General features: G+C 40.8%; 2 protein-coding genes across 3 annotated transcripts in view; both read left to right on the forward strand.

The window, feature by feature from the left end:
- The window catches only part of LOC109474784, a 36,275-nt gene extending 27,139 nt beyond the window's left edge, over window positions 1-9,136 (forward strand). Inside the window, exons 31-42 of the mRNA XM_019775146.1 lie at window positions 4,113-4,217; window positions 4,497-4,585; window positions 4,998-5,186; window positions 5,346-5,408; window positions 5,504-5,618; window positions 5,788-6,110; window positions 7,154-7,245; window positions 7,524-7,626; window positions 7,846-7,999; window positions 8,261-8,351; window positions 8,682-8,748; window positions 9,038-9,136. Of these exons, the coding sequence (XP_019630705.1) occupies window positions 4,113-4,217; window positions 4,497-4,585; window positions 4,998-5,186; window positions 5,346-5,408; window positions 5,504-5,618; window positions 5,788-6,110; window positions 7,154-7,245; window positions 7,524-7,626; window positions 7,846-7,999; window positions 8,261-8,351; window positions 8,682-8,748; window positions 9,038-9,136 (1,490 nt within the window). The remainder of the gene's footprint in view (window positions 1-4,112; window positions 4,218-4,496; window positions 4,586-4,997; window positions 5,187-5,345; window positions 5,409-5,503; window positions 5,619-5,787; window positions 6,111-7,153; window positions 7,246-7,523; window positions 7,627-7,845; window positions 8,000-8,260; window positions 8,352-8,681; window positions 8,749-9,037) is intronic.
- Window positions 9,137-13,687: 4,551 nt separating this feature from the next.
- LOC109474905 (adhesion G protein-coupled receptor L2-like) lies at window positions 13,688-26,971 on the forward strand. Of its 2 annotated transcripts, none has more exons than XM_019775386.1 (24): window positions 13,688-14,121; window positions 15,127-15,256; window positions 16,177-16,391; window positions 16,756-17,178; window positions 17,940-18,026; window positions 18,159-18,182; window positions 18,486-18,587; window positions 18,837-18,931; window positions 19,152-19,343; window positions 19,786-19,854; window positions 20,350-20,461; window positions 20,570-20,862; window positions 21,009-21,058; window positions 21,227-21,347; window positions 21,902-21,993; window positions 22,451-22,553; window positions 22,734-22,887; window positions 23,482-23,563; window positions 23,807-23,873; window positions 23,993-24,087; window positions 24,494-24,620; window positions 24,782-24,823; window positions 25,087-25,200; window positions 25,603-26,971. In XM_019775386.1, exons 4-24 carry the CDS (start codon window positions 17,022-17,024, stop codon window positions 25,735-25,737), a joined length of 2,313 nt encoding a protein of 770 aa, XP_019630945.1. In that variant the 5' UTR covers window positions 13,688-14,121; window positions 15,127-15,256; window positions 16,177-16,391; window positions 16,756-17,021; the 3' UTR covers window positions 25,738-26,971. The 2 variants fall into 2 exon arrangements, with proteins under 2 accessions (XP_019630945.1, XP_019630946.1); XM_019775387.1 differs by having other exon boundaries at window positions 13,688-13,964.
- The last annotated feature ends 668 nt before the right edge of the window (window positions 26,972-27,639 follow it).

The following is a 27,639-nucleotide window of genomic DNA, read 5'->3' on the forward strand; positions in this document are numbered from 1 at the left end:
AGTAAAGCTTTTGATCGGGTAGATCACGCCCTGCTGCTGATGTGTGTTAACAATCTGCAAGTGAGTCCACACATGTTGTTATGGATACACAACTATCTCGAACACAGACAGCAAAGAGTTGTGACCCACGGCAAGTTCAGTACTTGGCACACTTTAACATCAGGTGTTCCGCAGGGGGGTGTTCTCTCACCCTACTTATTTTTGCTCTTTATGAGCACTAGGTCACCGGTGTACATTTGCACACTAAATGTTGGCTATGCGACGACGTCAGCCTGTCGCGATCCCTCCACGTGGCTGTGGCAAACAGTGACAGGACAGTGGAGGAGGAGGCGACTCAGCTTGACATGTGGGCTAGTGACAACAAGATGATTTTAAATGGAAACAAGTCAGCTTATGCAAATTTGTTTTAACAGATCAGTTCCTGTCCCACCAAAGATTATCTTAGGGGGACAACAGGTGCCATGTGTTGAGCTGGCCAAGGGCTTGGGTTTTATATTGGATAAGAATTTGACTTTTCATGATCAGGTGATCTCTATGGTCACGAAGGCTTCGCGTAGGCTTCATTATTTAAGGCTCCTTACTAAACAGGGCACTAGTGTTGTAGATTTGATCCAGGTTGTACATCACACTTATCAGACCTGTACTTGAATATGGGCACGTACTACTAGTAGGGTTGTAATAAGGAGCAGGAAAGACTGATTGAAAGAGTACAACGGAGAGCACTCCGGATCATCTCACTGGGGGGAAGACGTGAGGTGCCTCCTCTGCCAACGCTGAAGGAAAGGCGAGAGGTGGCGGCAGTGAAACTACTGAAGAACATGCTGGACGAGGGTCATCCCCTCCATGACCTGGTTCCACCGGCTAGGAAAACGGCCACTGGGAGGACCTTAAGAAATGGAGCTGCACTCACAGTACCAGCAGCCCGCACCAAAAGACTGAAAAACTCTTTCCTACACAAGGCAATACGCCTGTACAACGAGTCATTGTAGCAATGACTTTCAAGACTCTGGACTTTACTTCAGTGCCCTTGTGTATTGTGTGATTTTGTAACATGTTCGTTTGCGTGCCTGTATATGTATTGTCATGTAAATGTGTATTTGTATCTACTATGTACAAAATTTGTAAAAATGAGTGTAATTCAGCTTGGTCGACTTTGTAAACTGGCTGCAAGGCTGATTTTATTAATAAAACTTGAAACTTGAACTACTCTCACCTCTCGAATAAAAGTACCCCCTGGAATAAAAGTACCCCCCGGACAAATCTTCAAAATGTAATAAAAGTACCCCCTGGAATAAAAGTACCCCCGGAAAATTTTAAATTGACATGTGTAAGCAATGTTTATGCTACTAAAATGTGTTCTCACGGTGTATGTGTCCCTTGCAAATACTGGTCCCAAATAAACATACCCCCGGAATAAAAGTACCCCCGAGAAATCTTCAAAACCTACTAGATATACCCCCCCCCCAGAATAAACATACCCCTGGAAAATTACCAAATTATCAGCCTGCATTCTTACAGGTTAATGAGAAGTACATGACTGTATATGTCGTGCAGTCTAATCTATATCTTAGTACATTATCCATCTACATTCTAACTTGAGAACTGACTCTGAGTTCACACATGCATTGAGCAGGAACAATGCTATCAAGTTTTGAAATAAGAGTCCTTGATTTTTAAGATTAAGAAAAATTACATAGAGTTTGAAGTTGAGCAGAAATTTACAATATGCTAAATACATGCTCTATACAAATTTGCAGTAATGTGTAAAAGCCATAGGGAAAAGAATCAAATATGGAATATAATGTTAGATTTTGAATGGTATTTCTTTTTTATACCTTTAAAAAACTTCAATCAGTTTTCAAACAATTGACACAATCCGCAAGTCACACACATAGTTCACACGATATCAACAATTTGCAACACTGCCACAATCTCAAGGGTCTCAGGTTTCACTTACAAAATGTAGCAAGCTTTGAGGTTAGTATGCAAATGATGGAAGGCGGGGCCACAATATATTTTTGGGAAGTTCTTGGAAGAATGGTTCATTCTCTGGTAGGGTTACAGGAACATTTTTAAACATTTTGATGTGTAATTGATATGAAAAGATTGCAACTTTTGTCATGTCAACACCATTTTATTTATTACTCAATTGTTCCATAATGTAACATCCATATGTGATTTATTAAGAAAGAGTTTTATTCACATTTAAAAATCATCATCATCATCATCAGGTCGGGCGAATTGCCCGGACCAAGTCCACTCTTTCTCGCCATGCCGCTCTGTCCGCCATTAACTGCCCTAGGTGTTCGGCCCTCACCCCAGCATCTTCGGCAAGTTGATCAATGAAGGTACGATGGGGTCGCCCTGCGCTGGAGTGTCCATGGGTTGGTGCCCAGAGTAACAGCTCACTGGCGAGCTCGTCTTTGTGTCTGTAGCAGTGTCCAGCAAATCTGGCCCTCCTCTCCCTTATGGTGGCTGACACAGATGGTAGAGTCCCATACAGTTCTGCCTTAGTCGGATGATTTTTCCAGCATTTGTTGAGCACTGCACGTAACATACGTGTGTACGTTCCGTCAAGTTTGTTCTCAAGTTTTCTTGTCAGTGTCCACGTTGATGAGCCATACAGAAGCACAGATTCCACCACCGCCCTGAAGAAATTCCTTTTAATGTTGTCTGACAATGTGGATTTCCATATTGTCCTTAGGTCGTTAAGTGCCCCCCAAGCTTTTGCTATGCGAATGCAGACGTCCTTCTCAGTGGAAGAAATGTCACCTCCCAAATAGGTGAAATGTTCCACCTCATTGAGATAGGTTCCATTCAGGGACTGAATCTTGCCATGTTGGTTAAAGCAGATATATTCAGTCTCTTTGGCATTGACATACAGTCCTATCCCGGATGCAGCCTCTTCCAGTGCATGTAGTAGGGTTTCCACATCTGCGACTCTGTTTGCAAGAAGCGCAAGGTCATCTGCATAGTCAGTATCTGTGATCCTCTTGGCAGGGTGCCTTCTACTCCTAGCTCGCTCCAAAGTGAAACCGAGCTTGTTGTGTGGGTCGACAGAGGTACGCAGAATATAATCTAATGCAATGATGAAGAGAAATGGCGCAAGGGTGTCCCCTTGTAGCACTCCAGCATGAATGTTGAAAAAGTCTGTGTCCCCGTCAGGTGATCGAACCATGGATCTTGTGTCCTTGTAGAGCATCATCACAGCGTCTACTGTTTCCCTCGGCACACCATAGGCTCTCAGTATATCAGCCATTTTCTCTCGATGAAGCGAATCGAAAGCCTTGGAAAAATCCACAAACAGCATGACAGCCTCCAGGTTTCTTGCTCTGACACCTCCAATGATTCTTCTCACCGTCAGAATCTGCCCCATAGTTGATCTGTTCTTTCTAAAACCATTCTGGTTTGGACGAAGGACTTTTTCAATTAATGACTTTTTCAATTAATGGTGTGAAAGTATTGGCCTGTTAATTTCGCTAAATATTGTTTTACAGATATTGATGAATGTGCAACTGATAGAAAAGATGTCTGCGATATAAATGCTACCTGTACCAACACTGACGGGTCGTACTCATGCCGCTGCAACATGGGATATGCAGGGAACGGTACATTTTGTACAGGTAAATTTTCTCACTAAAGCTTTGAGCAGATCTTACTACTAGTGTAGATTGGCAGAGTAAGAATTAAATCCACAGACACACGAAGTTAACGATATTGGAAATTCAAAACACTGAACACAAGGGTTGCTGATTTCTTTGACCGAAACGGCCATGTTATTTTGCAGATATTGATGAATGTGCAACAGGAGGTACAAATAACTGTGATCCAAACGCCACCTGTACCAACACTGGAGGTTCTTTCCTCTGCAGCTGTAATGAAGGGTTCGTGGGAGACGGTACAACATGCAAAGGTGCTCACATGTGTATTAATGTCATTAGAATGGATCTATTATAAAAACCAGATATGTAATTTTCAGATTCAAATAGAGTAATCTCATTTCTTAGTCTACGATAATGATTTTTGTCAAGGCACACATCGTATACAATTTTAGGTCGTCCTGACTCGTCCATATACACCATGTTATCATTTATATATTTATTTACCAACAGTTGAATTATTGACATATTGTCCGAGAACACGACGAAGGTACATCCTGTGGCCAGACACAGTCGGTGGGATGGTCTCCCAACGCCCCTGCCCCACAGGCACTGTTGGTGAGTTAGTAGCATTTAATTATAGATATATTATAAATACGTATTTTCATGCCTAAGTGCACGAAAAGTTTTTGCTGTTGATTTTAAATGCATCACCAACACATTGGTATATGAAACCTACCAGGCGTTGAAAGTGTGTGTTTCACATGCGTACATGTATCGTGCGTGCTAGTATCAGCCAGCGATCACCCTAGCGATCATTTGTACAATGCCATATATAGTGTAGAATCACATCGTCTTTCAGACCATCAAATAACCCAGGTGCGTTCTTTTTTACAGGTACTGCTCGCTGGACGTGCGGCAGTAACGGTACATGGGAGGGAGATCCCGACCTGACCGGATGTGTGTCAAGCTGGCTCCACGATCTTGTACGTGTCAATTATATCAGCAATAGATGCGAACATACACACAAAAATCCTCGGAATTATACCTGCAACGAAGTCATTGCTGTAGGTTCTTTTTAATATATACGTATACGTATCACAGCCAAACATAACATGCAAACGCCATTCAATTCTTTCATGTTAGTTCCTTCTATCCCAGGACTGTAGACTGTATGACATTTGTATATAAGACTTGTAACTAACCTATTTGTACCTAATGTAACATGTACATCATGGTATAGACCGTTCGGTTAACGTTGATAAGCCTCTTTTTAATCCGTGAAGATCTACAGAAAATCAGAGATGATCAGAAATACATGTAGATGTTGATACAATGGATTACCTTTCATTAACTGTTCCAATGTCCAGATCATGCTGTCTATTTCCCCCTCTCCAGAATACAGATCGACCCTCTAAGGACGTCCTCTTCATTATGGCAGAACATTTGGAACATCAAAAATTCATCTACGGCGGCGACGTCATCATTTGCACGGAACTGCTTAACCAGATGGTAGACAAACATGAACAGGAACTGGACCATGCACCATATGAACATAAGAGGCACCTCGTCATTAACTTTACTGAGGTATGCGAATATTTTATTGTGTGGTCCGTTGTGCGAATGTTAACAAAACTATATTCCAGTAAACATGACTTGGGTCTCTATCTTTAACATCATCTGCCTGTCAAACTTAACATATCATTATGTATGACTTTTAATCTCGATATCTTTATTCCCTGATAGTCGATGCTAACATGTGGAAGTGCTCTGTTGAGAAAAACCGATGCCTGGAGCGACATTCCTATGGTCAGTGTCTAAATCATATGTATTGTTACAGTAACCGTCGATTTTCTTTTGTCTTGCCTTATCAAATATTTCTACGTTCTTTATTACTCCTGCAGGAACGCCGGTTCCAACTGGCTCCAGAAATCATGGACAAAACTGAAAAGTCGAGTCTTCTCATGGCGAAGAATGTTAAACCCGATGAGACTGTCTCATTCACAAGGGACAATATAGGTAAATTCCAGTTTAGATGTCATGAAGTCTAAAAGACTGTAATTGTCACTACCTGTGTGAATAAATATGTAAAAAAGAGGTATGTATGTGAGAAAGTTACTACCTGTGTCAATTAAAGAATGTCAAATAGTCTTCTAGTCATCAAGTCTTCTGTGATGTCGTCTCATAGTGATGGACATAGTCGCCAAAGGCAACGGAATGGCCATGGACTTTCCACACCGCACGGCCATGACAAAAGACAGATCCTCCATTTTGAAAGGCATAGCGGATACAATCACGGTCCCCGGAACGAAGCATCGAGTCATCGCCTCGCTCTACAGGAACATTGACCAATATCTGCTACCCAAGCGGGCTGAGATCCCAGGCATGAATGAAAGTGGTTTGGAGATGAACAGGGTCCTCTCCCGAGTCATCTCCGCAACCATCGTGAATGACGGTCAGCCGGTTACGCTCAACGGCGGTACTGTCACCGTATTCCTGCAACACAGCGAGGTATGTAACATCTAACTATTCTCACAACGCTACTTTTAGAATAGATGACTAAACGTAGAGAGATATGCCATTCTGTTAATCACCAGTAAGAGGTAGAACTAACACAGAATTGTAAAATTTTACAGACGGTCAACGTATCGACGATGTGTGCATCTTGGAACTCTGGGTGAGTGTTTTAGATTTCTATCTCCGTAATCCATATATATCAATATAGAGGAATTACCGTTGTCAAGCTCATCTGATTGATATAGGCATTTTACTTTACTTCATGAAAAAACAGAATGGGATCTGGCCAGATATAAACTTTGCAACCCTCACCTTTGTCAAAAATAAATCGAATCGTGTTTCTGATCCATTTACACTTTGATTTCAGTGGAAACTGGTCTGCAAAAGGATGTACGGTGAAGAAAAATACCACGACATATACTCTCTGCGAATGTAACCATCTCACCAATTTTGCAATTCTCGTCGATGTAACAGGGCAGCAGGTGAGTGTAAGGAAAATGTCATCCCCCACGTCAACCTTTGGAGAGGTTGCTTAAGGTTAACGTTAATGACGCGCTTTTTCCTTTGTGTTTACGGTTATACATAACTACCCAATAAACTACCATGTAAGCGAAACGTTATCCATCATATAGCCAATTCAAACATTGTTAAAATTCCATCAGGTGCGCATTGTTGAATGATCTTTAGGGCACTGCTTTCTTTCTCATTAACACACGTTTATGAGTTTATGGTTGGATAGCCTGATACGTAAGCAATGTAGTCTTTGACTCTTGATATTGGTCCACACAGCTGCCTAACTATATCATAACAAACACAGATTGAAGATTTGTCTTCTCTGATTCGAACGAAGTCAACTGATTCGGTGAAAAAAGCTGTGTATCTTAAATTTTTCTGTAATGACTGAGACGGCATAGGTATGCCTAAAGGAATCATCTAACCATCCCTAAAATTAGCACACTAATCTAATTACCATATACATCACCACATGACTTGCGGGGTCTGTTTGCTAATGACCATTCAATGTCATGCATGTACAGGATCTGTTTGCGCTGCATGTCATCACCTACATCGGCTGCATCATTTCTATCGTGTGTCTCTTCATCTGCATCTGCGTGTTTCTCGGATTCAGGTAACGAGTTCATCAATTACAAATAGCATTTTTTTTCTTTAGCGGAAAAATTCATTTTTATTTTTATCTATTTTTTATGATGTTACTGCTGATGATAACAGCGATATCGATGATGTTAAGTTTGATATGATGTTGATGATGCTGATTTATGATGACGCTGATGCCGGAAATAGTAATGTTGTTGATGGTGATGATAATGTGAGTGATGATGATTATGCTGGTGATAATGATGATCAGTAGGGATGATGATCCAAGAGACTGTTTCCATCTTGTTCCAGACGAGTCCGTTGCGCCCGAACCATCATCCATGCAAACCTGTGTTTCTGCCTGCTGGCTGCTGAATTCGTTTTTCTCGTTGCCGTAGACAAAGTCCACAATCCGGTATGGCATCAGCTATGCTACATGGTTAAAGTTTGTTTGAGTTTGCACTTTCACGCCAAAATATGAAAAGCTCCTTGTTGGTTTGTCTGTCTTGTCAATCCTTCTGGACGCCGATCTAATCTGGCATGTTACACTATGGTATGGTAGTAAATCCGTATTATGGCGTAATAATAAAACCACTTCAGAGAAGAGCTTACTGAGTCTGTTAAAATTCCGCAGGTTGTCTGTGACGTGGTCGCGATACTCCTTCACTACCTGTTCCTGGCCGTGTTCACCTGGATGTGTGTGGAAGGAGTGGAGCTGTACGTCATGCTCATCAAGGTCTTCAACCTGAAAAACACCAGGCTGATCTTCTACCATCTAGCCGGCTACGGTACCACCTTCTTTTGCTTTGTAACAAAACGGATATTGTTGTGTGCTTTTCATATAACATGTGTTTTGAGTATGGTCGTAAAAGCTTATGATCGCAGCCTACTATACAAAAGTCTGTATTTTGATACGTTCTGTAATACTTTCTGCATGTATATATACACCGCTTGTCATACTTGCTCTTTCACCTTCCACGTTGTAGGTAATCATCTTTGCACAAATGCATTTGAATGCTAAAGCTGTTAATTGATGTGTTCTTTCTCAGGAGTACCTGCGATAGTGATTTTTGTCTCAGCTATAATCAACTACAGCAGGATTGGACTAGACGGATACGGCAAATGGAATGAACGGAAATAGTAAGGAATTAATTTTGTTTCGCTGTGCAACATTGGTGTTGAATGTTAGAGAGACTATACTGGTCTCGCAGGGACTGTCCTAGTGTGCACAATGATAGGGTGTATTGGAGTAACGTTATCAAGTATACCTCACCGGATTAAAAATCAGGATGCGTGATGATGACCCTTATGTACCCTCAGATTTCATTCAATAGAAGATATTCTGACATTGAGATCTGCATATGCATGTTACATGGATGCTTTGGGTAGACGATGTCTCGTATGAAACTGGTTAACGTTTAAATTGGTATAAGTTGTTTATATTTCGGTACGTTCTTCGTCACGTTACAGTTGCTGGTTGTCAGTCGAAAAAAGCTTCATCTGGAGCTTTGTTGGTCCAATGTTGTTGATCATTTTGGTGAGTTGAACCTTTTACGCTCTTCTTCTTTAGCCGAATATCATCCAGACATACTATCATAAGTATTCAAAAAGTATCAAAGTATCTATATTCGGGCATGTAAGATATGAAGTATTTACGTACTTAAGAAACACAGCTAGAGCAAATAAATGTCAGCTTCAGAATCATACACTTTAAACATGCCAATATTCCTATGCGTTGAATGCACGGACTCTTCATGTGACAGTATTCATTGACCTAACTAAATTTTGTGTTTCTTGTACCGTTTTTCACATCCTTCTTTATGCAGGTGAATCTGGGTTTCCTCGTCATGACCCTGAAAGTGATCTACTCCCAGAGATCCCACGATAAACCTGAACAGTCCTGGCAGGGAGAAAAGTTCAGGTGATAGAAATATGATTAATCCATTGAAATTGATGTATTAATACTAAGTTACATTTGCATCTTTTACGCAAATAAACAAACAATCCAGTTTGCAGAATGCAGAACTGAAACTGTATCGTTGATGTGTGCAGGTTCTGGGTCCGTGTGTCCTTGGCCCTTGTGTGTGTCCTGGGACTGACCTGGGTGTTAGGTGTGCTGTACATCAGCAAAGAGACCGTCATCTTTGCCTACCTATTCACCATCACCAACTCCCTCCAAGTATGTACCTAGCTGTGGCTTTTATTCATAGTTTTGATATTCATAGATGCAATCCCTTAAGCTTAGGGATTTAATGGTTTCCGCCTTCTAGTCGGTTTGAAGCGAGCGTATGTCCATTTGTCGTGATTCAGAGATCCAGCTGTCGCACTAATAGATTTCTTCTTGTTTTTCAGGGGTTCTTTGTGTTCGTTTTCCACTGCGTTTTGAACGAAAAGGTACGTAGTCAATTAGACGTCTGCTACTTTTTCATAGAACAAGTTTTAATCATCGTCTTACTATGTTGCTGCGATTGTGTTTCTATTAGTTAATAAGTATAGGAGCTGAAATGTAACCTGCGTACAGTTTATATGATGAAAAAAAATACGTACACTGAATACTAGAGACTAAGCCTTACTCAATTGTGTTAAAACTATTCTTTGCCGAAAGCCACCTTCCTACCGCATAATGTATGAAATATGATTTTACCCTTGTTGTCCCGTATCGTCATCTATCTGACTTAGGGTTTCTTGTTAAGTTAATCACCTGGTACTAATAGATAATTTTGCTGACCAGGTGAGGGATGAGTTTAAGCGACAGATGGCTCGGCGTTCGTGGTACAGCAGGATGAGGCAGAGATGGCAGTCCGGTACCACAGCAGAACAGGTAGGCTGACACGAAGGGAACCTGATGTCAATGTTTCTTCATCTTCATCTTTGCCGGGGCTCAAAGATGTTATGTGAGCCCCGGCTACACCCCCATATAGCCCCTGATAAGGCACTTTAGGGGGGGGGGGAGGCCTTGGTCTAAGGCGGGCAGGCCTCCAGCCTGGCCCGGAAGGACTCAACGGTGGGAGCCATAACTACCAGGCCAGGCAAGGCGTTCCATTGGGGGATTGTGCGAGGGAAGAAGGAATATTTGTATTCATCCATGAATAATTTCATCGGGTTGACAAGAAACTGCAGCAAGTTGTCGCTGCAAATACTGCAGCAGTGACACCTAGCTGCAGTACAAAGCAGAACCAATCATTGTTGAACTTCCCGTCTACATCATAGTATTTGAAACATTTGTTAACATTTGGCAGTCGTAGCGAAACAGTAGTCTATCTCGCCAAACACAGTTTACCTCCTAGCCTGTACCCATGATTGGGGGAGTTCGGCAAGTGTTATGTGATATTCGGTATATCAGGGGCTTCAGATAATATCGTTTGCAAGCGAGGGTGATAAGTACGTAGAACAAATTCATCCTCAAATAAAGTTACGTTCTGCCTTCTTCAATAGGAAAGTAATAGATTTGCTGCAACATAAACATTCATTCATCATTTTTCCTGACCAGATTTGGCTGGGTGACGTCACAGACAGTAGGAGAAGCGTCAGTAGTCTCACGAGAGAAACCGTGGTTACAGGCGAGAGTTCGGAGGGCACATCTTCTGATAACACCGCTCGCCGAAGCTTCAAGGAGAATACAAACTACAACAAAAGGAGCGTATCCTTTGATCTTTGAACTTATCTTCCATTCGATAGGGAAGAATTTCAAAACATACTTGTACTTGTGTATGTATAACATTTCTTTTGTAGCGCTACAGCTTGCAAAATTAAAAACGGACTATTGTAAAATAATAGGACCTCGGAGTGTGTTACTAGAAGATACAAACTATGTTTAAATATTATTATTATTTTAAATGTATGATAGCATTATACATTTTACCAGAACATGCAAACGTGGATCACGCGACAGCACGTATTGATACGTCATCGTCTGTTTCTCTGTATACACGAAGTCTATTCAATAATTATTTACGTTCTAGCGATTTAGCTTGGTATATTAATACAAGCTAATTTTATAATAATTTTGTGCTGTAATGAATTAGGTTTCAAAAGGATGGCCTTTCATTGGACGTTGTACGTGTTATTAGTTGTATTACCGACCGTAATATCTAAAGAAGCCTTGTATTTACTAAACCATTGTTTGATTTGTGAAATAATCTACGATTCATTAGGCTTTAATTTATGCCAAACAATCACCTCAACGTGAAGGTGTGTATGAATCTATGGGGCATCACTTCATATGTCGTTGTACATAACACACTATATATTTTTCATCTAACATGAGTTATTTTCTTCACGGTTTCGTCGTTATCATTTGTCCAGACTCGTGATCATTTCTGTGTCATATATCAGTATTAGAACCTTTCCCCATTCATGGTGTTTACGGCCCTTACAGAAATGATCTGCATAAATTCACAAGAAAAAAGAAACATTTACAATGGTACCAAACTATCAATACCGAACAAATACATATATGTGTGTGTGAGTATGTGTAAGGATGACAACATTCTATTTTTGTTGTTGACTGATAACCAACCGAAAAGTCATAAAGTCAAAAGCCAAAGTCATAAAGGGGTATCATATAGTAACCTCTGTGTACAAATTGTCGTGGCTTACAGATTTAGATATAGCTGCAGTAGTTTTATCAATGTTATTTGACCTTATTTTACTACCCACGCCTTCTATGCATTCATATCATCATCATCTGGTCGTGAGAGTTTCACGGATGGTCGTGACTCTTTTCCGCCAGCCCTCCCTATCCTCCATGGCCCTGGGTAGGTCTTCTGGTCCTAAATTGCATTCATGGCCGACTGTAGTCTATAATATTCTGCTTTCACGACAGAGAAAATTGGATTAGTTACGAGTGACGTTTACAAACAATAATCCAGACGTCATATGGGGTCAAAAGGCTCGGCTCTGTACCAACAAAGGATTTCCGCGAAACGTTAAATGACCACACCCTCTTCCAAGACTATCCAACATCACCAACAACATTCGAGGTTTTTCGCATTCTTATTCATATACATGTAGAGCTCCACAGTGTATTTAGAGTAGAGTGTATATTCTGTGTATAGCAACGCGTAGGAACAACATGAATGAATGCCAAATATCTACAGGAAATGGAACTAGAGTTTCTTAAATTGGAACTAGAATTTCATTTCCGGAGGCGTGACACAACATGGCCAGGGAACGCACCCTCCTGTTAACCATACAACAGACATTCCTTCTAAGCACTGAGATAACGGAGGCTAATGACCTTATATATAGACAAGCATCTCACGCTGTCAGGTAAACATGAACGGGTGACTGGGTGAGGGGCGACCTGAAGTCACGTATCCGGAGCTTTATGCATCCTTTCCACTTCTAAGGAGGCCACCGGCGTTGAAGAGCCCCAAACTCTCATTATTAATAGTCCAGACCAATTGTATTGATCTATTTCGTAAGTAGTATGTCTATCAAGTCATTCCTTTAAATTTTATGGATCATTGAAATTATAGAGTCGTGGGTCATAAAAGTCGCTCGAAGGCCACCCATCCAGTAGATAGAGGGTTGGGGTCACGTATCCACTGGTGTGTTACGCCGAAGGTCGGTTATACCGGCTATACAGATACAGAGTGATACAGAAGTTCAGAGTACTGTCATGCTGTATACGTATTTCCGGACTTCGGGGAAACTGGAAGCGTGTGTACGTGAGCAGCGCGGTTTAGACAATACAGCTTTGTCCCCGTGGGAATAATACACAGGGTACACAGTTCGAGGGGAGTGGTGGCACAGCGTATTACTGCGTGTTTGAAATTCTTAACCAATAGTTTGTGTTTCTTCTTTTGTAGTTTATCATTTTAGGTGTTTCTCGAAAACTCCTGATGTGTTTTTTTTCATAGATCACAATCAAAGCGTACGCTTCACGTTGGTGGACACAACAACATTGAAGGTTATTATCAAAATCAGAGTACTTTTTGTCATTTAATGTTACAACATTATTATTGCGCTTTTATCATATAATCGTATTCAATAGGTTATCCCTCGAGTAGAAATCGCTAATTGTGGTCTAGCACTTCTGTTGTAATACGGTAATAAAGTTAGGACGATAAAATATTGAATTTGATTTAGACAATAATGCTATGCTAGTAGTATTACAAAAAGGCATAAGGTATAAGTCCAACAGATGTTTTGGTCCTATTGTTGTTGTTACATGTGTAAAGTGGTGAAGACTTTGTCACGCATATCACGTACTCAGTGACGTCAATGCATACTAGATATGGCATCGCATACAAATTAGTCTTACAACTTTAACTCATGCACAACAAACTGCCTGTTCCTCTTTTGTATAAGAAAGCAATTTAAACTTGATTATGATGTTATTCGCTACCAGACATGAGGTACTACACATATAAACACTTCCAGACTTCATTGTCCGTCACCTTGAGTGACCCCTGCCCTCACAATGATCCTCCTGTAAGCTAGTTATGACTGCTGCACAAAACTATTTCACAGCCAAGACGAGCAAAACAGACCCTAAATGTCAAAGTGTCGATTCCTTGGAAACAGCGGATGTGTTTACTGGTGGACGATCTACGCGACCACGGATTCGTCACTCCCGTCTTGTTGATTTTCTTCTGCTTCGCTGAGCCGAGCCCGAAGCGGGCGAACTCCCCGCGGGCGTTTCCTTGTGGCACAATGAGTCAACAGGGCAAGCAGTAGGCGTGGGTACCATCCGCCTGACATTATACACTCCCGTCTGGCCGCACTACTGACTACAAGGGTTATTTGGTGAGTGGGCATGCTCGTATAAGCGAACGTACAGACGTCTGCTTGTGTCATCACATTCACAGAAGGTCTCCTGGGGGAAAACGTAGACTTCATAAGGCAAGTTTTGGACGACAGAAGACCAGGAAACGTTCCCCATTTTAACAGGCGAAGTAAACAGGTACGACAAGTTCTCTGTTCATACGGTAACATTGTGTTCTGTTCATAGTAACGTGTTTATTCTACTTTCAAGACAGGGTCGTACGTAGTAGGAATCGTTGGACGAGTGACCCTCAATGGTCATGATAAGAGTTTTTGAATGTGGTATTTATAAAGATGTTATAGCCCGTTTCGAGCCATTTCATTTCGCTGCGCTCGTGTTAAGAGTCTTTCACAGCACACATGTAATCCTCAAATTCCGATGCTTGGCGGTCACTTCCATTGTAAACAGCTCTGACTACACCGTCAAGGGTGGATTCTACCAGGACTATGTGTAAGACTGTACGTGCTCAAGTAATCTAGAGTAGACTCTCGCTGGATAAAGCAATTATGCATTCAATTTGCCAATACAGCTGCTAGACTCGGAGGAACTATCATGGATAATGTGAATAATATACTTTTAAGTCGCCATGTGGGGAGACTGATTCTTTCAATTGTTCCTTGTGATGGAGTTTTATTTACTTCGAAGCCACAAATGCCTCCATATTGATAATATGACACCCCCCTCCCCACCAATTCGTTGATATAATGCTTTCCATGGTATTTTCCCCCCAGTGGTATTCCACTATCTTAAACAGTATTAATTGCATGTTTCTCTACCCTGTCCTAATTGGCCGTAGATAATTGCATGTTTCTATTGGCCCATAATTCGGGACAGTGAATCGAAATAATACAGGGACTTAATCCCAGGGAATGTCTTCCCCTGGCAGGCTTGTAGAATCCTTTCACACTTCTGTCCTTGTGCAACTTGCGTCATCGCTGATTTTTGCCGCATGAAATAACCACCATAACAGTGCGTCAATATGACTGTCGCTATCACCCATTCTATAGAGTTTATAATCGAATAGCAACAAGACTTTCGTTGCTTGTTATCTTAGGTTAACTTTTCACTAGGCTTGGCAATAGAGGCTACCGTTTTGTTTCCTTGATAGCTGGAAGTTGAGGAAGAGTTTACGTTTTCCAGCAGGTGTAAACAAACATGTCGCCCGACAACAAGTTGGTGGCCATCTTGTTTCTACTCTACGCGATGCGTGACGCAGGTGTGAGTTACGGGGTGGAAGGACAGTGTACAACAACACCAAGTACATCAAGTTACGGTATGTACACTCCACGTTTCTGAATTCATGGTATCACCCTAATTCTATTGCGAACAATACAGTTTCCGTATCTCTATTTGAAGTATCTGTGACCGGGTCAATCTACTAATTGTCTCATCAACTTAAGTGCAATCAATCAGAAGGCTTAAGGTATTCAACACAGTCCTTAACGTGTTAATAGGCGTGAAGTAGTGGTCTCTTTTGAAGTAAAGAAAGTGTGTATTAAGTGTCCACATACATTTGATAGCATTGTCGGCGACAATTGTAGAATGCGGGTATCTTAATTAAGATATAAGCACTTCCTATTGAATGTATATAACGCCACATAAAAGACTGCCATAAACAACTTGTCCAACCAGTTCAATCACCTTTCTGAAGTGCCACATGTCTTTTATACCGTCTGGCTACATTCATCTCTTAAAGCGTGACTGTGTGAAGACATGTTTTATGAAATCGATTTTCTGCTATTGACTTTCTGTCAAATCCATGGCGGTGACGTTACATCATCTGTTCTGAAAACGCCGCATGGTCGTCATACAGCACTTATAGAATTTATATCGCATATTGTGAAGGAATGACATAGATTCATGGACTGACACAAGTGCATGTTGAAAGGGGTACCCGGTTCTCGTGCCTTCGGTTAATTTGAACTGACAACTGACTAGTTTATGCCATCTATCATGTAGCCGGTACATGTATTACCCAATCTCTGACAAGGACTGATGTAAGTGTAAAGAATGAGAGGTACCATCGATCGGAGCTCAGGATCCTGTACTACTACAAAGACTAGCCCGATATAAACTCAGGATTTTCTGTCACCATACGGAAACCCTTCATCACAGCCTTCAACACCCCAGTGTAACAGACAATTCTCATTCTATAATGAATAACTTCTTATTCTTTTTGAAATTTATTTCAAGGTGGTTCAAAGAAGATAATCTTCCCCCATCCTCGCAGCATCAAAAATTTCGCCCAGCTGAACACCACACTCCGGGAGGGTTTGGGCAATTTTACCCTTTGTGTGCACATGCGCACAAACGACACCGAGGGCTCCTTGGTCAGCTATGCAACAGAAACATCCTCTAATGAGATATTCTTTGAAGGGTGGACCGACGAAAAGGAAAAAGGTTATAAGGTATGGTTATAAGCTTTGTTGGCTTTGCCTGCGTTACATCATCTCTTCCTGGTTAATTAAGGGCTGATCCCCCTCCCCCAGCTTGTGACTGATTTGAAAAATTACCAATGGGAGCTAAGCACAGTTCACAGTTCTCAGTCTGACAAATGATCTATCTATGTTTGTACATATACACAAATCAACTGGATAATGATGTTTCCAATACTTATAGATGTTGGCTTACGTTATTTAGTCAAGGTACTCTTTCATTGGTCAGATCCACAGCAGCTTAATGGTCCAAAGCCCCAAAGTCGACAGGAGATTTAGGACATGAATTACGTTGTTGGTTTAAGTTTGTTGGTGATTTGTTCTGTTCTTCTTGCAGTTCCTCGTGGCAGGCAACCCTTGGCCTCAAGAACGTTCAAACTTCCAGTGTTGGACGGTAGCTGGCACGCAGTTTGTGCAACGTGGCAGAGGGAAGACGGGGGATGGGGAATATACGTCGACGGTAAACTCAATGAATCAGGCTCGGGCCTTAGCAACGACATAGGAAGAGTCATATCAAGCCCAGGAACTTGGATCCTTGGACAAGACCAAGATGGTAATGTAGGTTCGAATTCCTTCGACGTAAGACAGGCTTTCAGTGGAGAAATGACGAGAGTAAACCTCTGGGACCGCGTGTTGTCTCCATCAGAGATTGGGACGAACTGGACCACGTTCTGTAGTCACCAAGGCAACGTCATCAACTGGTCCAACACCGAGATTCACGTATGTGGACAGGCCAGCTTTGCCGAATATGAGTACTGCGGTAAGCATATTTTCTTAACTTCGAAATTAATTTTAAAGCACTCAAAATAAATATAATCTAACAAGTGCATTAATGAAATAAAGTTGTCATACATAATACATGATACCACAAACAAAAACAAAGCGCTTCTTCTACTTTAGTATCTGTTGTCTTTAGTCTTGACATTTCCGGCATGAATAACACAGTGCATACATTTTACGGATGATTGCGGACACCTGATTGCATCACGCACAACAGACTGTGCTTGGCCGACACAGGAAATCTTCAGGCAGATATTTCGGTAGCCTAACGGCAGAGTCCTCTGAAGAAAGATCTTCTTAGATGATGTTAGATTAGATACAGCACCCCTTTATCTGAAGTCCCAAAGTAGACCTAACCGTTGTGTTTGCTCATTCGTCATCTTCTCCTGGCTTGGCACATTAAAGTCATCGTTTCATCTATCAAATCTATGAAATACTTTCCTGTACTTATTGTTACAAACGTAATACAAACGTTCTGCCTTGGCCTTTTTCTATTACATGTAGCATCTGCTCACTACAGACGACGTTTACTATACTGCGAGCATCACAACACATTTATACTCGTAAATTTGCAAGCTTTGCGTAGTTTTAAATGTAATGTTATTCCTATGCCTCGGTACTTTCAGATTCTCTACTATTGTGCTCGCAAACGTAGATGTTGTATTCTCCTCATCTGTTGCTACGTCTATTGTGTAATCTGCTTACCCTGTAACTCTTAAGTAGTCTCTGAACATCTTACAGAACAATGGAGCACCCAAGAACCAACTAACGAAGCAACAATTTCAACAACGCCGGCCTCGACATCTGCTCCTCCTGCCGTGATCACAGGTCAGTCAAACACTTACTTATGCACATTAGTTAACAAAATATAGTTATAATATCTGCCTTTTGATTATTCGTATGAGCTAAACATTACTTGTTGTTGATAACATCAAAGGTTATTGTGTTCTTTTTTCTCAGACAAACAACTATTACCAGTCAAAGGTAACCAAAACTCAACACTTTTGTATGTTGGACTTTGCATGCATTACTTTCTTCCAACTCACTACCGATGTAATTAATACCCTCTGATTTCCAATTGCAAGCAGATGTTAAATCGTTACGTGGGTCTAAGAAACGTAACGCTTTTACCTCCCAACATCTGTTCAGAGATTAAACATTCAGTCGATTGAGACCACCATCAATTAACAAGTGATTACGTACATTGTGTATGTATATAATGATTAAAGGCTGTACCGGTAATGACTAACTGTTAATTGAAACTTAAATTATTTTCTTCTGTTTCAGACAGGCCTGTTCAAGACTGCCCAGAGCGATTCGAAGAGAAAATGTGGCCTAAAACAGCAGCAGGAATTGTGAACTCACAAGATTGTCCAGATGGCACCGTCGGTAAGCAACAGCACCAGAGGTTCCCTGTTGTCGTTTTCCCTAAATTCACAAACAAATACGTAATATTTCTTATCATCAGACGAAAGCGTCAATGTATGTCTTGAATATAATTGAATATTCATTTATGAGCCGCGTAATGTTTCCTCCCTCCTAGGCCCCTTGCATGCCTTTATACTATGCTATTGTCCTGGTTTTGTTGTGAAATTGAAAAATAAATAAATAAACAAACAAACAATTCTGTTACACCAGGCACGGCTCGGCGGAAGTGTGGTATAGACGGTGAATGGGAGGAGCCTGACCTGAGCGACTGTACGTCACCTTGGGTGGGCGAACTGCGGAACCTAGTATGTCTGGTCATGCTTTAAACACTACATTGTCTGTCTGTAATCTTTGAGCTATCTACGATCAAAACATCATCGTTTCTATTTCAACATTTCTATGATGGTAATCTAGTTTATACAAATACTTTTTAATTAAACGGCAGATATAATGTTTCCTGTACGTTATGCAAAGATGTTTCACTTGAAACCAAAACAGACTCACTCCCTATCATTGATTCTGTAGGTTGAGCAGGGAGGACCGGCCGGGGATGTCCTCTCCCTGGTGAAACAGAACCTGGCCCATAATGATAAGGTCTACGGCGGCGACGTGATAAAAAGCATCGGTCTGCTCGGTGACCTGGTGGCAATACAGCAACAGCAACTTAGCAACGTTTCACAGGAAGAGAAGAAAGGCATTGTCACCAACTTTACTAAGGTTAGCATACATGTCAAAGTTTGCAAGAAACTGCTAAACACTATGTTAGCGACACCATTAACATTATTATCTACTACATCAAATTCAGACTGACATTGACATTGTTAAAAAGTTCGATCATTATTTAGCGGCTATACTGTTTCACAATTGCGTTATTGTGTTCGCGCATATAATTCACCATAGTTTTGAATGATTGGTTTGAATTTTGCTTTGTGGTTAGTTATTGTCTTGATCAAACATGGCGATTTGGGGCACTTTAAGTCGTATTTGAAGGTACTGTATGCAGCATAATAGGTCAACGCATGGTATCGTCCATAGTCATGATACAGGACCATGATACAGGACCAGTTGTGTCACGATACACCTTCGCCCACTCGGCAAACGTTGGTACAACCTCACGGAGGTTTGTGTCCCATGGACTCTTGTTTTTGCTTCTTTACAGACAATGGTAACATGCGGCAGCACCATCCTGAGCACCAAACGAGGTGACGCCTGGAAGCACATTCCGAAGGTATGTGTTGTTGCAACAACTGACGACAGAGTCCTTTATTCTTATCTGGTAGTTTACGGTATCGCATGCAGGATCACGAGCTAGTGACCGGTGGAACATCAACAACTGTCGCGTCTGCATGATTTTCCTTTACAGTACTTGTATCCTGCACGAGAAAGCACACGGACTAACAAACTCTCCAGAGTCTGTGTAAATATGGATGATTATGCTGATCGTAATACTTAAGCTTGTGTGAAAATGTTTTTACTGTTGGTAGTCAATTTCTGCAATAGGGCTTCATCAGCATTCGACGTACTGTTGTGATATGATATAGTAGATGTCATAATAAACCATATTCTTCATGATATAAAAATACCGGAGACATATGAGAGGAAGAGAGTGAGATCAGGTCAGGTCGACAAAGCACATTGCTACTTTTCACAGTTAGCTTTGGTGCACACTTTAAAGGGCTTCCTTCTCTCATTCTGATGTCAGAATTTCGGATAATGCTTTCAGGACAGACAGTCTGGTATTGCGTCAGGCATCATGGACAGTCTGGAGAAGACAGGCGTGCTCATGGCAAAGTCGGCTCCAAACGACACAATCTCTATCTCCGAGAAAAACGTTGGTAAGTCCCCAGAATTTGTTCTTCTTCTATCTCAAATACACAAACTCTCGAGGTATAATGTTTGAATGGTAAGTGAATTCTTCATTGGTTTGTTTTTGTCCCAACCAGTGATGGACATACGTTCTGGATCCAAAGAGGAGACAGTAGCCTTCCCCGACCTGACGGCGAGCGAATCGTCCGACTGGAGGGCCGTCACAGACAAAATAACGCTCCCGAAAACAGATCACCAAGTGGTCGCTGCGCTCTATAGCTCCACGTTGGGAGACTATCTCAAACCCAACGAGACGGAGAAGATGATCGTCAACTCTCGGGTTATTTCGGCAACGGTCGTAAACGAGAACGCGACGACCTCGCTAGATGGCGTTGTTACCATCGTATTGGAGCATGCCAGCGAGGGCGGGGTACAAGCACATTTATGATATAATACTAATATTCTAAAAAATATTACTATGCATCGGTGTGCATTTTGAACAGACATAGAGATATACATAATACGTTTTAACGCTGTTAGTTACTCTTACACATTCGTATTGTCTTTCTTTTACAGACAATTAACGTATCAACGGCCTCTTGTTCTTTCTGGAACTTCTCTCTTGGGTAAGCAGATTCAATTCAGCCAATTGAAAAACCTTGATGCACAATATTTACACAAAATGATCCCAGTGGTGTTTTTTCAGGCAAACCGTCGTTAGTATCGCCTTCCTTTATCACTATACAGTAGTTTTCTAGTTACTAAAGCGTTGTCCCTTGATCTATCTTTCTTAGTGGGTTTTGGTCCAACGACGGCTGTACAAAGATCTCGGAGAAAAGTAACTTGACACATACAACTTGTGAGTGTACCCATCTCACAAACTTCGCCATACTGATGGCAGTCACAGAACAAGAGGTATGTGAAAACAAAAATCTATTTTCTGCAAAATATTAAGTGGTGTATATATGCTGAGTTAAAGCATTAAGGCTTGAGTTATTTCGCAAAATAAGCTAAGACATCATTGCACAATGTCAATGCTACATTGTCATTGATGATTGTCGAAATGTGCCTTACATGTAGTTTTGTCCGTTTTGCTATTCCATTACATCGGTCCAAAGTCTTCTTTAGGCTTTTTGGACACCTTTAATTTAAGACAAACTAAATCACTTATATTTTATAAGAAAATGACAAAAGCTATTCTAGCAGAGGTGGAATTTTGTCGACTGTTGTCTGGGGTTCTTTTCATGTTTTTTTAATGTTTTTCATGTTTTTTTCTATCGCAAATTAGTTTCGATTGTACCTGTTTTCTAAGAGTCTAAGAGAATAATTTTAAGAATACTAATATGCCATATGCCAAGCCAAGAATCCTGCTATGTAACCTCCATGTACAATTAGATGGTTTTATAGCTATACATGTGCAGTTTTACAGTTTTGCACGCAAACGTATATCATGACCATGACCATTTCAGCATTCCGAAGCTTTGAATGTCATCACGTATGTTGGCTGCATCATCTCCATCGTGTGTCTGTTCTTGTGCATCTGTGTATTCCTGGGATTCAGGTGAGACTCATTCATCCGCGTTTGGTAAATCACTGGTTGACAAACAAAGTTTGTGACACACGTGCACAGGCAATGTATTTTTGTCCTGCCAACATTTCGATGGACCGTCTGTCACCTTTCTCAAGGCAAGACAGTGAACCGTGATGCACTGAGGGGGAAAACAAACCTAGTCACGTTTGGGACCACCTCCTTGCATTGGAGCGACACCTATATGGCTGCAGTGCAAAATAAAAACAGTCAGTTTTGCCCTGCGGAGGGTGGCAGACAGTCCACCAAAACGTCGGGAGGATAATTAACATCGATTGCGTGTGTGACGAACTTTAATTACCAAGATTTATACGACTTTTCAACAAATTCGTAATCCAGCTTGTACTGAAATCAGTCATAAACTGTCTTATACTGAAATCAGTCATAAACAAGGCAACAGAGTTCTGACCGATCCCCCCTCTTGTTCCAGACGGGTCCGGTGTCCCCGAACCATCATCCATGCAAACCTGTGTTTCTGTCTGCTTGCTGCTGAAGTGGTCTTTCTGGTGGCTGTCAAACGAACGGAGCCTAAGGTACGACGTGCATGCAATTACTAGAAATTACGTATACATATCATAAAGCTCTTTCGGTTGAGTTAGTAAAATGTACACGATGTTTACATTTGAGGTATGCTTATTGTCCATATGCACAAAAACGCCAACGATTTGGATCATTTTGACGTAAGACAGCTCATATGTTATAAAAATCGACAGATCGTTTGTGACGTGATCGCCATCGTGCTTCACTACCTGTTCCTGGCCGTGTTCACCTGGATGTGTGTGGAAGGAGTGGAGCTGTACGTCCTGCTCATCAAGGTCTTCAACTTAAAGAAAAAGAGGCTGATCTACTATCACCTCGTCGGTTACGGTACATACTCACTCCTCATGGTAGTACTCAAGTAGAATATACAAAGTGTTTTGCGTGACGTCATAGTGACACCAACATGGCGACGGACACATGGCACATGTTGCAGTTTTGCATTTTAATAGAATTGTGGTTTCCGATACCAGGCAATCATCTGACTCTCTTTATTGATTCATAAAGCTCAGGGAAAAGGGAATACAAGAATACCTACCGATGAAACAAAACAAACAACACATGTTTGAACTACGATTTATTGGAATGTAGCGTATTGACATCACCACCTGTCCGCCTCATTGATATCATGATCGATATTGAAACGCAGTGTAGTTAGAGCACGCCTTTCCTCAAACATCATAAATTATTGATCAATAACGTTCACTTGTAACTCAGTTGCCATACAACAGTGGGTGTCCATGATAGTTCACTCGGTTACCTTTTAGAGTGAACAAAAGAAACATTTCCCCAGTGTCCTTACAATACTGCAACACTACTGTAACATAAAATGACACTGACATCGGCCTTAACTAGAGCGAAGGGTTGTTGATTAATGATTTTTACATATTTTGTCCTGACACAAGCTTACACTTTATTTTACAGTCACGCCTGCCATAGTGGTGGGTGTCTCAGTGGCAGTTGATTACTACGTCTACGATATGAACGGTTATGGGACAGACAAATAGTAAGTCGCCATATATATATAGAGGGCATTTTGGCTTTGTACTGTGGCTAATAAGATGTGGTAAGCAAGTGCCAAGGTAATTACTACCTTCATTGTCAGAAGCGTTTTCTTCGAAATTAAATTGTACTATGGGTTTTCTATGGGGTACTATGGTAAATTGTACTATATTCCTACAAACTGTGGTCGTTGTACATCCTATGCCTAAGATTGATACCTGCCTTACCGTAAATCCTCCTATTTCAGCTGCTGGTTGTCGGTTACAAACTACTTCATCTGGAGTTTCGTGGGTCCAGTGCTGCTGATAATTCTGGTAAGCTCTTCGAAACGTAAACGTTCTATAGCTTTTTATGCATCGCAACTACGTACATAAATAAGTAATTCCATCACAATAAAGACTATTATGACAGTTAAAATTCCTTTTTGTTTCAGGTAAACTTGGGATTCATGGTCATGACCTTGAAGGTGATCTACTCACAGAAATCAAATAAGAAGGGCGAGAAATCGGAGCAAGGACAGAAACTCAAGTAAGACACTTTTGCAATGGATGCCATAAATACCAGAAATCTGCATATTATGAAAAATTTATAAAAAAGCACAAGCGATGCGAAAACGAAATTGTTAACCTTTTCGGGATATATAAATAAATCGACCATATTCCATATCCCTTTTCCTGTTGGGAAAATAGAGAACTCAGGGTAATGCAGAAGTAAGCAACTACCATGGCGGCGGACACAGTACGCATGCGTCACACATGCGTGTGTGTGTGTGTGTGTGTGTGTGTGTGTGTGTGTGTGTGTGTGTGTGTGTGTGTGTGTGTGTGTGTGTGTGTGTGTGTGTGTGTGTGTGTGTGTGTGGCATACCCCCTGGATTACCCATAATTCCGTTCTACAGAATAAGCCCTACCGGTGACAGCATTGTTACCTCTTGCAGGTTCTGGATCCGCGTGTCTGTGGCCTTGCTGTGTGTGATGGGTGTGACCTGGGTGTTCGGTGTACTATCCATCAGTGGGGAGACCGTAATGTTTGCCTACATCTTCACCGTCATTAACTCCTTCCAAGTATGTACATTTTGCAGTATACGTTTTTATGCAAATGTCATTGTTATAAGGTGACACTATAGTTTCTAGTGTGTAACGTACTTGAATTTGTAAAATGTTTCATTTCTTTTTTGCAAAACGAAGAATTATCCTCTAACATGGTCAATTATTCTGAATTCCAGGGCCTGTTCATCTTCATATTTCATTGCGTACTGAACGAAAAGGTCAGTGTACCCATTGCTGCAGTTTTAAGTGAATGAGACAGGAGGCTCTCCCATGTTCTACACCACCTCTATTTCTAGTACATGATGCACGCTAAAATAAAAAAAATGCTACCAAAGTGTTTTTAGGAGAGGAACTGGGGCTCCCTGTGGCATTTTAGCTTATCTTATGTAGTTGAAATGTAAACAGAAAAGAATGAAGTATAATCAAGATATATCAGACATATGCATTAGAAATTTAAGTCTTTTTTTTCTCCTGCAATCAGGTCCAGGAAGAAATGTCCCGCCATTTTGGTCCATGCACGTGCTGCAAGACAAGGACAACATACGACTGGCGTTCTTCACAGTCCACAGTCACAAATTCGCGCCGACAGAACGGGGTAATTAATTAGACTGTGTATTCTTGGACACGACTTCTTTTTTGCTTTTCAAGTGCAGCTTGATTATTTACACATATATTGAGTTTATTTATTGACTTCGTTCACAATTCAGTAAAATACATGGCAGCTTCATTTGTGTACAAAGATGCTGAATTGCGCATTTTACATTATTAACATGGTAACAAATCTATGTCTATATTACAAGATCAAGATGATAACAAATTAAAAAAACTAGTAAACAATGACATTATGATGATAACATTATAAGGAATCAAAAAGGTTCTTAATAAGTTGTAATAATTGATGTAATAATTGACACTTGGAGATTTTAACAGGTATATTTGTTCAAGAGGTTGCGAGAGTAAAATCCTATCCTATTAATATAAAAATGTACCCATATAGTCTAGCCAACAGGATTCATCAGGTCCCAGAAGCACGTATCTGTTCACTCAAGATAGCGGGGCGACGAAGGGGACACTGACACTGGGAGGCAGCAACATGGACGCCGGTCACTTCCAGCAGGAGACCTGCCTGTAGTCACGGATGGTTAACGGGACCGTCTCGATCCTCCTAGGTCGTGCAATTGCGATGTACACAAGTCGTAAAAAGCCCAAACATTTTCGTTGACAAGACAGCTGCTGTATTTTGTACGACACATGCACCACTGTCTTAACTTGTTCTATCTGAGGGGCCCATATATATGGGTTGCACATACAGTACCATCTATCTAGCATCCTGTATACATGTATGTACGATTTGGGGGTGTTTCTCGTGCAACGCATCACACCGCAGGGTAAAAAAAGTCAAGGGTCTGTGACCTGATTAAGACAATAGACAATCATTGTACATGTAAATTAAAGAACATATAAAAAATAATAATAGACGGTATAATTTAAATACATGGAACTATTTTTGAACGAGTATCTGGAAAATTTCTTTGCTTCAGGCAACATTTAATATCAGGAAAAGTATATAAGTTGTATTATTGCGCATATCAGGAAAATATTATAATTGCGCCATGTAACAAAGCATATTCTTCTTAATAGATTGATGTTACTACAGACTGTATATAAGATTAATACTAGTTTCACTAACCATTTTGTAGTTTACAAGATATCGTCTGTCATGTGATCAAGATTATGTAATGATATATTGATAGACAATCACACTGCAAAGATACTAGTAGTTAGTAACTCATGATCAAGACCGATAGTTGATATTCCAGACTGTATCATTCTTTAATAGCGGATTTCATTTAACTTAAAAGTGCTACATGTTACCAGATAATAAGAATCTAGACATATCTGTATAAATCAATTTTTTTCTACTGGCTAACACAAGATGTGGCTGGCCTGTTCATTCTTTATAATATATTGATATGAACCGTATAGTTTTGCAACAATTTTGCAACCTTTTGCGGGATAACAAACAAAGGTATGCAGTGGAACGCAACAATATTGTCATCATGTTTATATGCTTCATATGTTATTTGTGAACCTAGCCAAGTCAAACACATATGTATCATTTTACCGCCTTATCATTTTGTAGCCATATATAGATTATATATTTCTGTACAAATATAAGTTTTATAACATATGATGATTAGTTTTCAATAAGTTTCCGAATGCGATAGATACCACGAGGATTTGATACTAACGGCTAAAGTCAGACCCCTATAACACTGTCCGGGGCCCTAGCGTTCATTATCAACGATTATCAAATCTTTAAATAGTATGTTCATATGTTAAAGAAGGACGTAATAAAAGTATCAGACGACTGTCATATTTCTTCATTCTTATACTGTGCGTTTATTTGTATCTGTATAAACATAACGGTTCCACTTAGTTGTGTTGAGGGAGCCATCCAAAATGCCAGCTTTTTTCAAAAGCACGTGTTTAGGGTTTAGGGATGGGACACTAGACCCACACCATTCCCAAATTAAAGGGCCGATTTTCTAGTTCTACCGGGCAACTCAAAGAAGACTAAAAACCTTTCTAGCTGGACTATGTCAACATTTATCACATACCAAGAGAATGACATCGGCAGAAACAGGGTCAATGGCCAGACGATCGCGAGTGGGTCCGCCATCAGGGTTTCATTTTCTCTTCTTCAAATGAACTCTACGTCCCCAAACTTCCCTGGCCAATTACATTGTATTAAACTTATTTTGTTAAATTTTACTGTTTTTGAACCTGCGTTGTTAATCTCTTGGAACCTTCTAACGCACTAATGTGGACGCGGCCGGTGACGGACTACACTAACTGGAGTTGGAACAGAAGTATTCTTTTTCATACAATTAAATAGATATACAAGGCAGACATCATTATCTACAGTCCATTTAACGTGGCGTTTGCCACACCAGATCAGATTGTCGGAATTTGCCCACCCTGTTTTGTTATGAAGAGGCCCCCTTATATACTGAGAATGTTCTTACTTCAC

The sequence above is a fragment of the Branchiostoma belcheri genome, unplaced genomic scaffold, assembly GCF_001625305.1.
Source record: "Branchiostoma belcheri isolate BF01 breed outbred unplaced genomic scaffold, Haploidv18h27 scaffold32, whole genome shotgun sequence".
Classification (NCBI taxonomy): Eukaryota; Metazoa; Chordata; class Leptocardii; order Amphioxiformes; family Branchiostomatidae; genus Branchiostoma; species Branchiostoma belcheri.